The 19454-nt window shown below is 44.8% G+C and overlaps 1 protein-coding gene across 1 annotated transcript; it reads right to left on the reverse strand.

The window, feature by feature from the left end:
* Positions 1 to 463: 463 nt before the first annotated feature.
* Positions 464 to 17823, reverse strand: LOC121549254 (hydroperoxide isomerase ALOXE3). Its single transcript, XM_041861114.2, has 15 exons — positions 17481 to 17823; positions 16994 to 17158; positions 7371 to 7575; positions 7187 to 7268; positions 6935 to 7057; positions 6483 to 6586; positions 6229 to 6401; positions 5618 to 5761; positions 4467 to 4670; positions 4142 to 4228; positions 3874 to 4040; positions 3591 to 3712; positions 3388 to 3488; positions 3035 to 3205; positions 464 to 1246 (listed from the first exon to the last, which is right to left on the reverse strand). The coding sequence occupies exons 2-15, from the start codon at positions 17138 to 17140 to the stop codon at positions 1067 to 1069; spliced, it is 2010 nt and encodes a 669-aa protein (XP_041717048.1). The 5' UTR covers positions 17141 to 17158; positions 17481 to 17823; the 3' UTR covers positions 464 to 1066.
* Between the last annotated feature and the right edge of the window lie 1631 nt (positions 17824 to 19454).

The raw sequence follows: 19454 nt of genomic DNA on the forward strand, positions 1-19454 counted from the left end.
GAAGAGTGCAGAAAGTCACCAGTAGTCAGATCTATTTTGTACTGGTGTTGTACTAGTATTGCCATGGTGAGTCAACGGCAAAAACACACAAACCAGAGGCAAAAATGTACTAGAAAATAGACCACTCTTTAGTGAATGTAGACAAGTGCAGGTGGAATATGGTTCTCTTTCTCTCTCTTTCAACATTCATTTGACTATCTTAAAGGGGTGTGCCTGTGTCTGTATCAACCAGGATTTTGGTTCCATGCCGGTGGACAAAGCACATTTTGCATGATGATTAAGTATCAGTATGAAAAAAGTATGCACTCACTAACTGTAAGTCACTCTGGATAAGAGCGTCTGCTAAATGACTAAAATGTAAAATGTAAAACTTTCCATAATCATCATTCAGCTCAAATATGGGCTGCATTCTGATCAACAATCCAATGCTACTCAGTATGGAATGAGATACAAAGAGGACAAATTGCATTTGTAATCCACTTTATTCATGCATTCTTTATAAAGACAATTGCAAAGGTGCATTTTCTAAAGTTGGTAGCCATTTCTTGCGACTTTAGTCCAGGACTCTGTGGTACTCTGTGGCTCCAGGACTTCAGCTGCCTTCTAGATAGTCCATTTGGTTATCCATTTATCCATGATGATTGAAGTGATGCTCCAGAGCCTTTGTATAATTTCAGCCAGTAGTTTTGAAAGTGGTGCTCACAAGCCAAAATGGGTCCCTTTTTTTGGTATACTACGTAATCAAATTGTGTACTACACCATCCATTTTGTATGATAAGTTACGTCTTGTACAATTTCTATGATATGTTACGAATCCAATTCGTAAAAATAAAGTAAGAAATTCACACACTCTATGCTCCCAAACATTTAATGGGTATAGCAACCAATGTTTCAGCAAGCAAGTGCGTTCTTCAATATAATTTGTACAATATGTTACTAATTTGTTGTGCTTAAGATCCCAGACTGCTTCTTTAAGTAAATCATTTGAATACCCTGCTCAGTGCAGTTGTACATACGATTTGCCCAGCAGGTAAAGCCGGTTGCAATGATATGGGCATAAGCTCAATCATATGGATACACTATTCTCCATCTCGGCAGGGTTCAGGTAGTTATAGGGTAGTGTAAGCGTGGCATTCCTCTCAATGATTGACCCACTGAGGTAGGACAACTCTGCTTGGAACTGCTTAATCATCTGCTTGGGGACAGCCTCATCAAAGTGTTGATCTGGGTATGTACCAAGGGTAATCTAAGGAAGACAGAACAAACATGGTTTAATTCATGATTTATGTGACCAGTCAAAAGTTTGGACACACCTACTCATTCAAGGGTTTTTCTTTATTTTTACTATTTTCTACATTGTAGAATAATAGTGAAGACATCAAAACAATGAAATAACACATATGGAATCATATAGTAACCAAAACAGTGTTAAACAAATCAAAATATATTTTATATTTGAGATTCTTCAAATAGCCACCCTTTGCCTTGATGACAGCTTTGCACACTCTTGGCATTCTCTTAACCAGCTTCATGAGGCAGTCACCTGGAATGCATTTCAATTAACAGGTGTGCCTTCTTAAAAATTAATTTGTGGAATTTATTTCCTTCTTAATGCATTTGAGCCAATCAGTTGTGTTGTGAAAAGGTAGGGGTGGAATACAGAAGATAGCCATATTTGGTAAAAGACCAAGTCCATATTATGGCAAGAACAGCTCAAATAAGCAAAGAGAAACAACAGCCCATCATTACTTTAAGACATGAAGGTCAGTCAATACGGAATATTTCAATTACTTTGAACATTTCTTCAAGTGCAGTCGCAAAAACCATGAAGCGCTATGATGAAACTGGCTCTCATGAGGACCGCCACAGGAAAGGAAGACCCAGAGTAACCTCTGCTGCAGAGGATAAGTTCATTAGAGTTAACTGCACCTCAGATTGCAGCTCAAATAAATGCTTCACAGAGTTCAAGTAACAGACACATCTCAACATCAACTGTTCAGAGGAGACTGCGTGAATCAGGCCTTCATGGTTGAATTGCTGCAAAGAAACCACTACTAAAGGACACCAATACTTGCTTGGGCCAAGAAACACGAGCAAAGATTTTAGGTTCCACCCGCCGTGTTTTTGTGAGACGCAGAGTAGGTGAACGGATGATTTCCGCATGTGTGGTTCCCACCGTGAAGCATGGAGGAGGAGGTGTGATGGTGCTTTGCTGGTGACACTGTCTGTGATTTATTTAGAATTCAAGGCACACTTAACCAGCATGGCTACCACAACATTCTGCAGCGATACGACATCCCATCTGGTTTGCGCTTAACGGGACTATAATTTGTTTTTCAACAGGACAAAGACCCAACACACCTCCAGGCTGTGTAAGGGCTATTTGACCAAGAAGGAGAGTGATGGAGTGCTGCATCAGATGACCTCGCCTCCACAATCACCCAACCTCAACCCAATTGAGATGGTTTGGGATGAGTTGGACCGCAGAGTGAAGGAAAAATAGCCAAGTGCTCAGCATATGTGGGAACTCCTTCAAGACTGTTGGAAAAGCATTCCTCATGAAGCTGGTTGAGAGAATGCCAAGAGTGTGCAAAGCTGTCATCAAGGCAAAGGGTGGCAACTTTGAAGAATCTTTTTTGGTTACTACATGATTCCATATGTGTTATTTCATAGTTTTGATGTCTTCACTCTTATTCTACAATGTAGAAAATAGTAAAAATAAAGAAAAACCCTTGAATGAGTAGGTGTGTCCAAACTTTTGACTGGTACTGTATATTTAAGCAATAAGGCCCGAGGAGGTGTGGTATATAACCAATAAATGCTTTGTCATTCCCGTGGTATACGGTCTGATATACCATGGATGTCAGCCAATCAGCATTCAGGGCTCGAACCACCCAGTTTATAATTTAGATTAGAAGAAGTGAACAAATCAGTCTTGTATTTGTGAATAGGTTTGTCAAAAGCAACAGTGACTGCACCATATTACAGACATGATCTTGACATAGACAGTGAAATAATTGGGGGACAAACTCACTATGTCCGAGTATCTCTTGCTGAGCAGCCATGTGGAAGCCATGTTGTTGACAGTAGTGCTGATGTCTGGCAGTACTTCCAGAATGGTGTTCATGCTAGAGCTCCCCTTAGTGGTGGGAGGAGCTTTGCGCAGAAGCAGGGGGTTGTTGGGTACCCAACCACCGTAGTCAAACTAGAAAAGAGAGACATCCTTGTATAAACCAATGGTCAGAAGGCTACATAATTCACGTTTAAGTAACAAAGCTATATTAAAACAAAAACATGAACTATGTTACTATAACCTAAATTCCATTTTTGATGGGGAATTCTATAGCATGAACGTGGCTACTTGAAATGCTCTCTTCCTTAACTTACCTGCCCCATATTGAGGGCGCAATGTTGAGCTGACACGGTGAAGATAATCATGGTAACGAATTTGACAACTTCCTCCACTTTGTCAAATCGCTTAGGGATTCCTGTGGAGGCAACATCAGTGGATGAGGAGGATAGGTAATACAACACGTCACAACAGTGTAGCTTTCTTGGTTTTATTGACTGATACTTCATAAGTAAAGTACCTAACTTGTTGTTTCCAAGGAACCCATGGATGAAGATCTCGTTGATCCAGTCCTGGAGCTCAGAGTCCCTGGACACTTCACTGTCAGAAGAATAGAAGTGCTCCACCATCCCCTGGACAAAGCTGTACACCACAACACATTTTTAATGGCATGTTCAGTAAACCAAGCTAGCTACTAACTGTATTGATATCAAGCTTCAGCCCATACTGTTGTGTTATTTAGATTAATTGAGAAGTGTTATTCTCACTTTGCCAATAGGGGTTATTCAAATAAATAGCGCCACCTGTGGATGATGTTCCACAGCTTCAGGCCGTCCTCCCTGTAGTAGAAGTTGGGGATGGAATCCAGTCCTCGTGCAACAATGTTCTCCGGCAGACAGAGGGAGCTGTAGGTGATTTCTGAATGTGCCCTTTTCAAGAGTTCCTTCAACCCCTCCAGTCCCATAGCACCCTAAAGAAAGGAAAAGTTTACGTCAATACAGCACACCAAGTGGTAAACATGGAATTGTATCGGCTGAATCAATGCATTCATTTCAGTGTTAAGGTACGTACATTTGCTAAGGGTCCATCAGGACTAATCAGTCTTTTTCGCGCAAGAAGGTTGATCTGCAGGGTGTAACGGAAGTGGGGTATCAGCAACTATACAGAGACAGAGGAGAAATAGAAAGAACAAAAGAAAAATAAGCAAAATATTTATTAATGTCATAGAAGAAATAACCATTAATGATGTGTTGATGTCCCATAAATCTATCCAAGATCTCTAGAGAGAAGTTGAACGATAGGTTTCATGACTGAATTTACAGCTCAGGGATAATAACATGCATTTGCTTGCTGTTCATTGTTTGGTGGGACCCCAGTCTGTGTCAGGTTGTCATACCTTGTGGAGAGGGTGCATGATAGGAAGGCTCCGGAGGGTTGCCATAGCGAAGGCCTCGGCCAGTAAATGAGTGCCCAGTAGATGGTAGCTGATCTGGTACTCTGAGAAATCTGCGTTCCTCACAAATATCTTGGCTAGCAGCCAGTCGTGCTCCGAGTCGCTAGGCAGAAATATGGGGTTCTGCTCAGATGGCTGCTGCTCCAGCTGTGAGGTCAGAGAAACCCATAACCAAAGGAATAAAGGCAAGTTTTTAACAAAAACACAGCTTTTATGACAACATTGTTCAGGTACAATTCTCAGTACACAAACATGTAGCATTTTGGCAAATAAAAATATTAACGTCATATCAACATTCAAATATGGATCCAAACATGGACTGACTCCCCCTTCTCAGATCTATGGTTTGAATAGCCTTGAATACTGTACATACATGATATTGATTAGGGACTGTAATGTAATAATAACTGTGGAAAGAAGCTTTGTTTTGAGTAGAAGCGTTTTTAAAAAATCCTTTATTTTCTGTTAACGAGACTTTCTTTCTCTTGTTTTTAAATGGGTTTTTTTCATGGTTGTTTTATTTTTTCTTATTTTTTTTAATAATGACATTTGGTTGAGTATTGTGGAACAGTTAGGATGGTACTACAGATGTAGGATCTTAATTTGAGCCAGTTTGCTACAGGAGGAAAGTAATCCTTCAGCAACAGGAAATGTGAATTATTATGTGGATTATAATTAATGGACATTTCTGTAGGGTTTGATACATTTTTCATAAGGGAAAATCAAGTCTGAAATTTCTAAGTGGAAATTACAAACTTCAGAAGCCTTTTTTAACCTCAAATACACTACAAGTTTTCCTGCAACAGGGTGATCAGATGGCTGCTGCTCCAGCTGTGAGATAATATATGCCATTTAGCAGACACTTATCCAAAGTGACTTACAGTCATGCATGCATATATTTCACGTATGGGTGGCCCTGGGAATCGAACCCACAACCCTGGCGGTGCAAGCGCCATGCTCTACCAACTGAGTCATACATGACCAGATCAGAGAAACCCAGAGGTCAGAAGTAATCATCACTTCTGAGGAACAGATTTACTAAGCATTTGCAACATTGTAACATCTGCACCTGTTTCCAGGTATGTGTACTGTACCTGGATGGCAATAGGCAGCAGTTTGTCCTCTGGGTTCTTGTAGAACAGGCAGAGGGCAGCAGTGAGGGACAGTGGTTTACCATTGACCACCCGGGTTGGCACACCCTTAAGCCTCTTGTAGTCGCAAAGGAATATGTTTCCTTCCTGTAGGGAGGAAAGGAAACAGAGGTTAAAGACTTTGTGGGAACATGGAATTTAAAGTACCCACTGGCCAGAAACTGGTTGAATAAACGTTGTTTACGAGTAATTTCAACAAAAATATTCAGTGTGATGACATTGAATCAACGTGAAAAACTGTTTGGATTTGCAAAAAGTCATCAACATCCAATGACATGGTGAATTTATTTGTTGATTTCACGTTAGTTGATAACTCAATCAAATGTAAATCAAAAGTAGACGTGGAACTGACGTCTGTTCCCTGTGGGTAGTTAAGCAGTAGCTCATGCTATAAGAGACAAAGAAAAATAAGAACGGATGTCCACGGATTATGTTACAAAAGGGTAGCATGTATAAAGTGAACAGAAGGGATCCAAGCACTGAACCTTGTGGAACACCATATCCCACTTTAGAGTTGTAAGATAACTTACAATCTAACTGTTCATAATTTATACCTGCATCTCCATCGCCAGGGAACTGCCATCCTCCAGGAAGGGCTGTACCATCTCATCTGTGACAGGGAAGTTGGGGGGAAGCGTTGTGCAGCGCTGGATCACATTGGGGTTGGTTCCATTCAGAAACTGGGACCCGAAAAAGTCATCCTCCCTCCAGTGCTCAGAAACATACTCTAGGAGGGAGGAATTTAAAATATGATATCTCTAAATTACCCTTATAGTTGATATACAATTCAAGGGATCAGGTCTCTTACCTGAAATGGGTGTTCTATTGCTCCAGAAGACATGTTTCATCAGATCCAGGTCTTTCCACTGCTCGGTGGAGTCCACCAGGCCTTTCAGTTTGAGCTCAGCTATACTGGTAGGGGCAGATGGGGTTAGAAGAGACAGGTTATATGCCATGTTTATTCCCTCACGGTCATAGGAAAGGTTCTGTGCATTTGGATGAACATCAGTGGTGGCTGGTGCAACTTAAAATCGAAGGACCATCTCATAGTAATGGTTGGAATGGAATAAATGGAATGGTATCAAACACATCAAACATGTGGTTTCCATGTGTTTGATACCATTCCATTCACTACATTCCAGCCATTATTATAAGCTGTCCACCCCTCACCAGCCTCCTCTGTCGAACATACAGTATGTTACACTGGTACTGTTGTGGGCATTTAAACTGCTTTAGATGTGCCATCTGCTTTGAACTTACGCTGCAGCTTTGGTGTAGATAAACTCAGACATTTTGGAGAAGGAAAATTTAACTTCAGAAGGGAGAGCTGAGACTTCAGTGGCGTTATTGATGTGGGGAACTCCCTCGGCATACACAATCCACCTAATGGTGAGACAAGAAGACACACACACAATCAATCTAAAAGTGTTGTACAGAAAAGTTGACTGACTGGTGTGTGCTGTGTGTTGAGCTGTAGACAGTCCTACACAAACAACTGGTAAAAACACTCACTGGAACAGTTTCTTGTTACGCTCCAGCTCCTTTTTACGATGGTCCACCAGTAGAGGGAGCTCATCCTCAAAAATCTTGCTGGCTGTGAAGTGGAGAAGAGGCCAAGATGTACACACTTATAGTAGCAGCAGGATTATAAATAACATTAGAGTATCCCCAGAACAAATGCTGAATCAGGACACACCTTTTCCTCCTCTCAGCTCCACAACTTCCCCTCTGGACACCCATCTGTAACAGGGGAAGAGGATTACGTCACCCTCAGGCATCGTCACGACAACCTTGGAGCAGAACCACTCGTTTTCCGGCAGCAACAGGTACTGCTCTTTCTCCAGCTTGACCAGGAGGTGGCGCCCCAGAGACGAGGGGGTGGTCACAGTGTAGGTCCCTGTCTGTGGAGAATGGAGATGTACAGGGTGTTGAATAGCTAGCTACATGCTTGGGCTGAAGAGCAGGATCACATTCATTATGACTATCCCCTAAACATTAAATATAAATTATTCAAATTAAGGTTGTCTATCTATCAGGACATGTACAGGTAAGTTGACAGAAAGGATTTTAAGTGGGTTTTTTTAACAATCTGGACAAATTAATGTTCTTAAAAGGGAAAAAGTGAAACCAGTGAGCAGTGTAAAGTGGTTCTGCTGGTTTAGAAACTGGTTCTGCTGGTCCTCAAAGATAAGACATAGCACCTCAACAAAAGACCACTTCAAAATATCTATTCACATGTAAATGTTTCTAATATGTGCCCGGTGCTGACAGTAGTGCTGCTGCCCCAGAACAACACACTGCTCCTGGAGGCATGGGTTCAAACACAGACAGAACCACTTTCCATTCTATGTTCCATTCTCTCCTCAGCTCAATAATTTATCCACTGTATCTATCGATAAAAACTACAAAATGTAAATATATATATACAGTCCATTCGGAAAGTATTCAGACCCCTTGACTTTTTCCACATTTTGTTACGTTACAGCCTTATTCTAAAACGGATTAAATACAAAAGTTTCCTCATCAATCTACACACAATACCCCATAATGATGAAGTGAAAACAGGTTTTTAGAAATGTTAGCAAATTTAAACAATTTTTTTAAACAGAAATAACTTATTTACATAAGTATTCAGACCTATCACTATTAGTCTCGAAATTGAGCTCAGGTGCATCCTGTTTCCATTGATCATCCTTGTTATGTTTCTACAACTTGTTTGGAGTCCACCTGTGGTAAATTCAATTGATTGGACATGATTTGGAAAGGCACACACCTGTCTATATAAGGTCCCACAGTTGACAGTGCATGTCAAAGCAAAAACCAAGCCATGAGGTCGAAGGAATTGTCCGTAGAGCTCCGAGACAGGATTGTGTCGAGACACAGATCTGAGGAAGGGTACCAAAACATGTATGCAGCATTGAAGGTCCCCAAGAACACAATGGCCTCCATCATTCTTAAATAGAAGAAGTTTGGAACCACCAAGACTCTTCCTAGAGCTGGCGGCCTTGCCAAACTGAGTAATCGGGGGAGAAGGGCCTTGGTCTGAGAGGTGACCAAGAACCCGATGGTCACTCTGACAGAGCTCCAGAGTTCCTCTGTGGAGATGGGAGAACCTTCCAGAAGGACAACCATCTCTGCAGCACTCCACCAATCAGGCCTTTATGGTAGAGTTGCCAGACGGAAGCCACTCCTCAGTAAAAGGCACATGACAGTGCGCTTGGAGTTTGCCAAAAGGCAATAAAGGACTCTCAGAACATGAGAAACAAGATTCTCAGGTCTGATGAAACCAAGATTGAACTCTATGAATGCCAAACATCACATCTGGAGGAAACCTGGCAGCATCTCTACAGTGAAGCATGGTGGTGGCAGCATCATGCTATGGGGATGTTTTTCAGCGGCAGGGACTGGGAGACTAGTCAGGATCGAGGGAAAGATGAACGGAGCAAAGAACAGAAAGATCCTTGATGAAAACCTGCTCCAGGGTGCTCAGGACCTCAGACTAGAGCGACGGTTCACCTTCCAACAGGACAACGACCCTAAGCACACAGCCCAGACAACGCAGGAGTAGCTCCTGAGTGGCGCAGTGGTCTAAGGCACTGCATCGCAGTGCTAACTGCATCGCAGTGCTAACTGTGCTACTAGAGATCCTGGTTCGAATCCAGGCTCTGTCGCAGCCGGCCGCGACCGGGAGACTCATGGGCGGCGCACAATTGGCCCAGCGTCGTCCAGGGTAGGGGAGGGAATGGCCGGCAGGGATGTAGCTCAGTTGATAGAGCATGGCGTTTGCAACGCCAGGGTTGTGGGTTCGTTTCCCATGGGGGGCCAGTATAAAAATAAAAAAAATTTATTCACTAACTGTAAGTCGCTCTGGATAAGAGCGTCTGCTAAATGACTAAAATGTAAATGTAATGTAAATGCTTCGGGACAAGTCTCTGAATGTCCTTGAGTGGCCCAGCCAGAGCCCAGACTTGAACCCAATCAAACATCTCTGGAGAGACCTGAAAATAGCTGTGAAGTAACGCTCCCCATCCAACCTGACAGAGCTTGAGAGGATCTGCAGAGAAGTATGGGAGAAACTCCCCAAATACAGGTGTGCCAAACGTGTAGCGTCATACCCAAGAAGACTCGAGGCTGTAATCGCTGCCAAAGGTGCTTCAACAAAGTACTGAGTAAAGGGTCTGAATACTTATGTAAATAAGGTATTTCTGTTTTTACATTTTTTTAAGTAGCAAAAATGTCTAAAAACCTGTTTTCACTTTGTCATTATGGGGTATTGTGTGTAGATTGATGTGGGAAATAATAATTTCATCAATTTTAGATTAAGGCTGTAACGTAACAAAATGTGGAAAAAGTGAAGGGGTCTGAATACTTTCCGAATGCACTGTGTATATATATATATATATATATATATATATATATATATATATATATATATATATATATATATATTGTGATGTCACGAGAGGCTACACAGCTTTCAGCGGGATTGCTCAAGTAGTGCAAGGAGACCAGGTTCAACCAAAACAAGGATTTTATTAAAGGTCTTGGGAAACTAACGAAAGTATAACACAATTCTGTTCTCTGGTGGCTCTTTAAGGGTTAACAGTTCAGGGATGTCTCTTCCACATCCAAAATCATAACTCTCCCTCGCTCAAATAACTTTTCCCCAGTCTTACTGTATTCCACGTTGCAGCTAGTGGCCAACCCAGCAAAACGTCCTTCCAAATGTCCCACACGTATTTCCACAGGTGCATATATCCAAAGGTGAGTCTTTCCCAAAGGTAAGTATCTCCAAATCCTTATATTCCTCATGGAAGTGGACGTGCAGCACTCTTGTCCTCCAGAGAGCCCAGCTTGGAGACCGTGTCTCTTCCCTTCAACAAACCTTCAGCTCATCAGCTCCTGATTGGTTTCAGCTGCGTGGGAAGATTGGCCATAGAGGGTTGGAGTTCCCGACCATACCAGCAGATGGAGCCATAGCTGTCTGGGTTTGCAGCCATCTCAGGGGGATGTAACGTCCCTCCAGGACACAGCCTCTCGTGACATCACACATCCCCCTCCTCGGGACCGACGTCCTCGTCGGGTAAAGGCAGCGAAGAAGGCATCACGCCGGAGAGGGCGTCCGCATTGCCGTGGTGCTTGCCAGCCCTGTGGACAACAGAAAAGTTAAACGGTTGCAAGCTCAAAAACCATCTGGTTACTCTACTGTTTGATTCCTTGTTCTTGGCCATCCACTGCAGAGGGGCGTGATCAGATACCACCATGAAACGTCGGCCCAGGAGATAGAACCGAAGGGACTCCAGGGCCCAGACTACAGCCAGACATTCTTTCTCCACCGTTGAATAGTTCTTCTCTCTTGGAAGTAACTTTCTGCTTAGGTAGAGAATGGGATGTTCTTCACCGTCATGTGCCTGGGTGAGGACAGCACCCAGACCCACCTCCGAAGCATCCGCTTGGACAATGAATTCCTTCTTGAAGTCTGGTGCCACCAGGATCGGACTGGAGCAGAGTGCTCGCTTCAGGTTGAGGAAAGCCGCCTCCGCCGCAGGGTTCCACTTCACCATTCGTGAGTGGCGTTTGGTCGTCAGCTCCGTCAACGGTGCAGCTATGGTAGCAAAATCTGCAATAAAGCGTCTATAGTAGCCAGCGAGGCCCAAAAATGACCTTACTTGCTTCTTGTTGATGGGCTGCGGCCAGTCCTGTATGGCCCGCAGTTTGGCTTCCTGTGGTTTGACCAACCCCCGCCCAATGGTGTACCCCAGGTAGTTTGTCTCACTGAAGGCCACCTTGCACTTCTTCGGGTTTGCCGTGAGCCCTGCTTCCCTGAGCGAATCCAGCACCGCTTGTACCCGGGGTAGGTGGCTGGCCCAATCCTGACTTTGTATAACAACATCATCCAAATAAGCCGCTGCGTACCTCTTGTGGGGCGCAAGGACTCGATCCATCAGGCGTTGGAACGTGGCAGGTGCCCCGTGGAGACCAAACGGAAGTCGGGTATACTGGTAGAGCCCCTCCGGGGTGGCAAAGGCTGTCTTCTCCTTAGACGCCGGGGGTCAAGGGCACCTGCCAGTAGCCTTTTGTGAGATCAAGAGTGGTTAGGAAACGAGCATGCCCCAAGGAGTCTATTAAATCATCGACACGAGGCATTGGGTATGCATCAAATTCAGACACTTCATTCAACTTTCGATAGTCATTACAAAATCGTACTGAACCGTCTGGCTTGGGAACTAGTACGATGGGACTTGCCCAGGCACTGTGGGACTCTTCGATTACTCCCAACTCCCGCATCTTCCTTACCTCCTTCTGTATAACCACTTTACGAGCCTCTGGCACGCGGTACGAGCGCTGGTTTACCGTTCAGCCAGGCATGGTGCGGATCTCATGTTGGACCACCTCTGTGTGACCGGGAAGGGAGGAGAAGACATCCTGGTTCTGCTCCACGAGTTCCAGGGCCATCTGTCGTTGATGTGGGGACAGATTTGGACCCAGCTGAACCTCTTCTCGCGCCGGTTCCTGGGTCTCTGTGGGGGTAGAGAGCTGAACAGCGCCTCTCTGGCGTGCCACTTCTTTAAAAGGTTAACATGATAAATCTGCTCAGTTTTCCTTTTATCTGGTTGCCTCACCTTGTAGTTTACTTCTCCCATGCGTTCAATGACCTCATATGGTCCTTGCCAGGTTGCCAGGAATTTGCACTCAACGGTTGGCACCAGGACCAGCACTCTGTCCCCCGGCTTAAACTCCCTGGGTTGAGCAGATCTGTTGTAGGAGGCTTGCTGTTGCCGCTGACTGGCCTCCAGGTGTTCCCGCATCATGGGATAGATGGCCTTCATTCTCTCCCTCATAGCCCCTACATGGTCGATCAGTGTCCGCTGTTGGCATGGCTGCTCCTCCCAGGCCTCCTTGGCGATGTCGAGCAGTCCTCTGGGTCTGTAGGAAAGCAAGAGCTCAAAGGGTGAAAAACCAGTAGAAGACTGAGGTACCTCTCTCACCGCAAATAATATGTATGGTAACAGCTGATCCCAGTTGCGCCCATCTTCCCCTACCGCTTTCCGCAGCATGGATTTTAGTGTTTTGTTAAAACGTTCGACTAGGCCATCTGTCTGGGGGTGGTAGACCGAGGTTCTCAGCTGTTTGATTTTCAGTAAAGCACAGAGTTCTTTCATCACCCTGGACATGAATGGAGTCCCTTGGTCCGTCAATATCTCTTTTGGGATTCCCAGACTAGTTGAGAGACGGAACAGCTCCTTGGCGATTTGTCTGGATGTAGCCTTCCTCAGCGGAATGGCCTCCGGGTACCGGGACGCATAGTCCAGAATGACCAGAATGTATTGATGTCCCCTGGCACTTTTCGGTAAGGGCCCGACTATGTCTAATCCAATCCTCTCAAAAGGAGTTTCGATAATGGGCAAGGGAATGAGCGGGTTTCTATATGTGGGCTTTGGCGCAACCTGCTGACACTCAGGGCAACTACGGCAGTAGTTCTCTATCTCTTTGTGTACTCCTGGCCAAAAGAAACGTTGCATGATTCTTTCCTTAGTCTTCTCTACCCCCAAGTGGGCCCCTAGCGGGTGTGTGTGGGCTAGGTTGAGTACTGTGGCCCGATAGGGCTGTGGCACGAGGAGCTGTTCATGCACTTCCTCATTTTTCTTGACTATCTGATATACTAACCCCCGGTTTACTGCGAAATGGGGGTAAGTAGGGGTTGTCTTATCACCTAACACTACACCTTCTAATACCTGCACATTTCTTAAGGCATTTGCAAGAGTAGGATCTTGTAATTGAGCCGTACCATACTGGCCTGTGAGAGGGGGAAGCTCTTGGGTGCCTGGGACGTCTTCTTCACTGGAGAACGGAGCACTTTCCTGGGCTGCGTTCTCTTCTCCCGTATCCGGACCAGTCTCGGTGTCGGTCTGGGCACCTGCCATCCCTATCAGAGCCCGGGCGGGAGTGAGTAACTCGGAGGATTGCACCGGAGCCTTCCCAGGATGAGTCTTGCCTCTCCGTTTCCGAGGTACTCGGGTTATCCTCTCCCTAGACTCTCTCCAGAGTGGGTAAAAGGCTGGGCAGTCTCGTCCAATTAGGACAGGGACGGGGAGGGAATCAACCACCCCCGCCGTCGTGTGTATGGTTCCCCGTGTGCTGGTCATTGTAAGTTCAGTAGTGGGGTATTCTCTGGTGTCCCCATGGACACAGGAAACTGGGAGGACTTTCCCCGGGGGTCAGACACGTTGGGCCCACCAAATCCTTACGCACCAGGGTGGCCCGGCTACCAGAATCCAGTAAGGCCTCCACATCATGGTGATTCACAGTTACCGGGCAGGTGGGGGGTCGATCTGGGCCGCCATCTACGACTCCCAAGAGCGAGGCAAACGATGTGTGGGTGCTGAGCTGGAGGACTCCGCAGTGGGCATAGGTTCATCGGCTGGTTTCCCACACTGCCAGGAGATATGTCCCATCTCCCCACACCGGTAACACTGTCGAGGTTCCCCATCCTGGTGTACTCTTCTTGGACCCGCCTGGTTTCTGGCTCCCCCTGGAGCCGGGATAAGTCCTGACGCGGCGGGGTTCGAGACCTTGGGGGTCCTTTGGACGGGTTCTTCCCATTTGTGGTGGGGGCCGCACTCCTGGGGTCTTTTTCAGGAAGCATTCAGCATCTCCGCTGTGGCCTGGTACTTTTCCACAGCTTCCACGGTCAGATCAGCCGTGGTCAAGGCCTGTTGACTGATGAACCGTTTTGCCTCATAAGGCAGGGCGCGTAGGTAACGATCCACCACAACGGCCTCCACCACCGCCGCTGCTGTATTCCTCTGCGGTTCCAGCCATTTCCTTGCGATTCGGACAAGTTCATGCATCTGCGCCCGAGGAGGTTGGTCTGGTTGGAAGGTCCAGCTGTGAAAGCGCTGGGCCATACCAAACTTTGTGAGTCCATATCTGCTGAGGATCTCAGACTTCAGGGCATCATAGTCAGTAACCTGGTCAGGGCCCAGGTCCCGGACAGCATTCAGCGATTCCCGGTTAGAAAGGGGGCTAACAGACCAACCCACTGTTGCTTGGGCCAGGCTTCCCTAGTGGCCGTGGCCTCAAATGCATGCAGGTATGCCTCAATGTCATCGGTAGCTCCCATCTTAGATATAAAGTCACTTGCCTTTATTGGGCGGGTATTTTGGACCACCCTCTGTCTCTGCAACTGCAATTCCTCTGCCTTCAGAAGGTTGGCTTTCTTTTGCTCCTCCAAGAGAGCCACGTTTGCTTGCATCTGGGCTTGCTGGCCAGCAACAAGGGCTTTCAATATGTCCTCCATTTCAGTCGGCGGGGAGCCTACGGCCAGCTTGGAAAACTGGGTGATCAAACCTTCGGTATCCTCCTCTGACATGCACTATTAACGCTTGAGCGTGCCTGTATTCTCCACCATCTGTGATGTCACGAGAGGCTACACAGCTTTCAGCGGGATTGCTCAAGTAGTGCAAGGAGACCAGGTTCAACCAAAACAAGGATTTTATTAAAGGTCTTGGGAAACTAACGAAAGTATAACACAATTCTGTTCTCTGGTGGCTCTTTAAGGGTTAACAGTTCAGGGATGTCTCTTCCACATCCAAAATCATAACTCTCCCTCGCTCAAATAACTTTTCCCCAGTCTTACTGTATTCCACGTTGCAGCTAGTGGCCAACCCAGCAAAACGTCCTTCCAAATGTCCCACACGTATTTCCACAGGTGCATATATCCAAAGGTGAGTCTTTCCCAAAGGTAAGTATCTCCAAATCCTTATATTCCTCATGGAAGTGGACGTGCAGCACTCTTGTCCTCCAGAGAGCCCAGCTTGGAGACCGTGTCTCTTCCCTTCAACAAACCTTCAGCTCATCAGCTCCTGATTGGTTTCAGCTGCGTGGGAAGATTGGCCATAGAGGGTTGGAGTTCCCGACCATACCAGCAGATGGAGCCATAGCTGTCTGGGTTTGCAGCCATCTCAGGGGGATGTAACGTCCCTCCAGGACACAGCCTCTCGTGACATCACAATATATATATATATACACACATACAGTGTGGAAAAAAAGTATTTAGTCAGCCACCAATTGTGCAAGTTCTCCCACTTAAAAAGATGAGAGAGGCCTGTAATTTTCATCATAGGTACACGTCAACTATGACAGACAAATTGAGTTTTTTTTTCTCCAGAAAATCACATTGTAGGATTTTTAATGAATTTATTTGCAAATTATGGTGGAAAATAAGTATTTGGTCACCTACAAACAAGCAAGATTTCTGGCTCTCACAGACCTGTAACTTCTTCTTTAAGAGGCTCCTCTGTCCTCCACTCGTTACCTGTATTAATGGCACCTGTTTGAACTTGTTATCAGTATAAAAGACACCTGTCCACAACCTCAAACAGTCACACTCCAAACTCCACTATGGCCAAGACCAAAGAGCTGTCAAAGGACACCAGAAACAAAATTGTAGACCTGCACCAGGCTGGGAAAACTGAATCTGCAATAGGTAAGCAGCTTGGTTTGAAGAAATCAACTGTGGGAGCAATTATTAGGAAATGGAAGACATACAAGATCACTGATAATCTCCCTCGATCTGGGGCTCCACGCAAGATCTCACCCCGTGGGGTCAAAATGATCACAAGAATGGTGAGCAAAAATCCCAGAACCACACGGGGGGACCTAGTGAATGACCTGCAGAGAGCTGGGACCAAAGTAACAAAGCCTACCATCAGTAACACACTACGCCACCAGGGACTCAAATCCTGCAGTGCCAGACGTGTCCCCTTGCTTAAGCCAGTACATGTCCAGGCCCGTCTGAAGTTTGCTAGAGTGCATTTGGATGATCCAGAAGAGGATTGGGAGAATGTCATATGGTCAGATGAAACCAAAATATAACTTTTTGGTAAAAACTCAACTCGTCGTGTTTGGAGGACAAAGAATGCTGAGGTTTTTTTTTGTGTGATTTTGTTGTCAGCACATTCAACTATGTAAAGAAAAAAGTATTTAATAAGATTATTTCATTCATTCAGATCTAGGATGTGTTGTTTAAGTGTTCCCATAATTTTTTTGAGCAGTGTATTTTCAATAACCAAAAATATAGTATTTTCAGCCTTTTTAAGCTGGTGTACAACACAAAGTAAAAGACGCAAAAACTAAATTTAAGAAAGGGAAGCATAGAAATAGTGCATATAGAACAGATCTACCACTTCTTAGACTTGCTTTCAGTGAGAATGACAGATTTATAACTCACATTTCTATGTGAATTTGGTCGGGTTGGCCAAAAAGTTACATATTGCAGCTTTAAGTATTTCCCCTCATTGCTCACTGGTAACTTACCATCCCAGTCATGAAATCTAGACCAAAGTTGTCAAGGTTAGTGCGCTCACTTTCCCCCTCTGTTCCGATCAGTGTGACATAGATGTAGTCAGATGAGCCAGAGAATAGAAAGTCCCCTGTAGTCACCTGTACTTTGTACTCAACCATGGTGAGTCAATGGAAAAACTGGGAAAGGCAAAAAATATACTTAACACAGACAAAGGGGTTCTATCATTCAATGCAATAAACACTTTTTGCCAAACAATATAATCGTTACAATATTTTCTGAGATACTGGAATTTTGGGTTTTTTGCTATAGAGGATGCAGCAAGCATTGTTTTCTTGATAATCTCCAAATGAAGACATCCACGGAACTCCCAGACATTTCACAATTTTGTTGTAGCCCTGACCTTGCTCTCCTGATTCACTTAGTCAAGGGATTGATCATTAGTACTATGGTTCTACATACAAGCTTTTTGCAATATGCAATATTTTAAAGTCAACATACCTTATCAACGAATGGAAAATATGGAGTATCTCTCTCTCTCTCTCTGGACTTTGTGTCACCTGTTACCTTTACTCTGTTTTAAGGGCTGCCCCTCGCCCTGGTCAAACAGGTTCCTCGGTTTGAACCAGCAGATTTTGTGTGCTAATGTTGATAATGTACAAACAATCAACAATCCAGAATGTCGCAAGACCAGAACAGATAAACAATGAGTATGGAGCTCATCACCAGTACAGCATATAATGATGGGTACTGCCATATCCCTTGGGGATGTCCTTCCACATTCCCCAGGGTTTCAGGTCTGGCAGAAACAACTTATTCTTGTCTGGGCAAGTGAGTTGTGTTAAAGAATGCTTTTAAAATGGTGTTCAGTTTCTTCTACTAGCCTGCTGTTGTCATTTAATGCTGGTCGGTAAATCCTGGACAGGGGCGTGTGCAAGCATCATGAAACAATTATGTTACTGTTATTGTTAATCAGGCTTATGGTCACACATGAACAGAGAGACTTAAAGGAATAGTTCACCCACCCAGCTTGGCATTTGGCTGGAGCAATGTGGATGGGTAGTCAAGCTAACTAAAGACTACTATCCCACTATATTTCATCACTAACCTACTTCTACATTCTACACTACAGTAGGTTACAGTCCTTAAATGGATAGGTTTCCTTACCCTGTAAGCAGTCTATGGACAAGTTATGACAGCAATCCATGCTTTGGTTTAGTTTCCCCTGGCAGTACGTGTTTCCACATGCTTATGGCACAAATCCCATTCAAGTCATGGGACCGATTTCAGCATTTTTCACACATCATGTTCAAAACATCTGTAAGTTACTTTGTTGAGCTTCACAATACATTTGAGATACTTTCGGATGATTTGGACATGATGCGCAAAAAATTATTATAATAATAATATGCCATTTAGCAGACGCTTTTATCCAAAGCGACTTACAGTCATGTGTGCATACATTTTTACGTATGGGTGGTCCCGGGGATTGAACCCACTACCCTGGCGTTACAAGCACCGTGCTCTACCAATTGAGCTACAGAGGACCACAATATCGGTCCCATGACTTGAATGGAATTTGTGCCACAAACAGTTTCAGGGAAACTAAACCAAAGTATGGATTGCTGTCATAACTGCTTACAGGGTAAGGAAACCAAACCATCATTTTTGTCACTTGGGTGAACTATACCTTTAAGGACTGTAGCCTATTGAAAAATGGAAGCTAATGTAGTACAAGTAGGTTAGTGATTAAATATACACTGAGTATACAAAACATTAGGAGCACCTTCCTAATATTGAGTTCACCCTCTTTTGCCCTCAGAACAGACTCAATTTGTTGGGACATGGACTCTGCAAGGTGTCAAGCGTTCCACAGGGATGCTGGCCCATGTTGACTCCAATGCTTCCCACAGTTGTGTCAAGTTGGCTGGATGTCCTTTGGGTGGTGGACCATTCTTGATTCACACAGGAAACTGTTGAGCGTGGGAAAACCCAGCAGTGTTGCAGTTCTTGACACACCCAGATGTGCCTGGTGTGTCATGTAAAAATCTTCCCAGCGTGAAATAGTTCCAATCGTTCTGATTGTGTTGTCATTATGACGTCATGTTGTAACATTTCACGCGATATGAATCAGACAGTGGGGCGCCGCCTGACCCACTAGTTGGTCAGAAGGTTCAAATCAACGTTTCATATCGTGGTGTAGATGTACTGTATTGACAATGACACAATAACGCGAGATCACATTTCCAGCATGGCCGACAACCAGACCTCAGTTGCCCGCCATAGGAAGCAAAATGGTAATTCATTAATAATAAGTGAGCATTGCATTTGCAGCTCCTAAATTAATAAAATCATGTCACTTCTGAACGAGCTCCTGCAACTCGTGGCCCTGCTGGCTAGCTTGACTAACATTGCTAGCCCGCGGGCGCGTTCCAGGTTGCAGGTCGACACGGGTGCGTTCAAGGTGGACTTCAT

Source organism: Coregonus clupeaformis, chromosome 33 (assembly GCF_020615455.1).
Source record: "Coregonus clupeaformis isolate EN_2021a chromosome 33, ASM2061545v1, whole genome shotgun sequence".
Taxonomy (NCBI): Eukaryota; Metazoa; Chordata; class Actinopteri; order Salmoniformes; family Salmonidae; genus Coregonus; species Coregonus clupeaformis.

Coding starts and splice junctions, on each gene's coding strand:
- LOC121549254 (XM_041861114.2), bottom strand. CDS start 17,140: ATGGTTGAGTACAAAGTACAGGTGACTACAGGGGACTTTCTATTCTCT. Junction 6,402..6,482: donor CAATAGAACACCCATTTCAG/GTAAGAGACCTG, acceptor CCTCCCTCCTAG/AGTATGTTTCTGAGCACTGG. Junction 3,489..3,590: donor CCTTGGAAACAACAAGTTAG/GTACTTTACTTA, acceptor TTGCCTCCACAG/GAATCCCTAAGCGATTTGAC.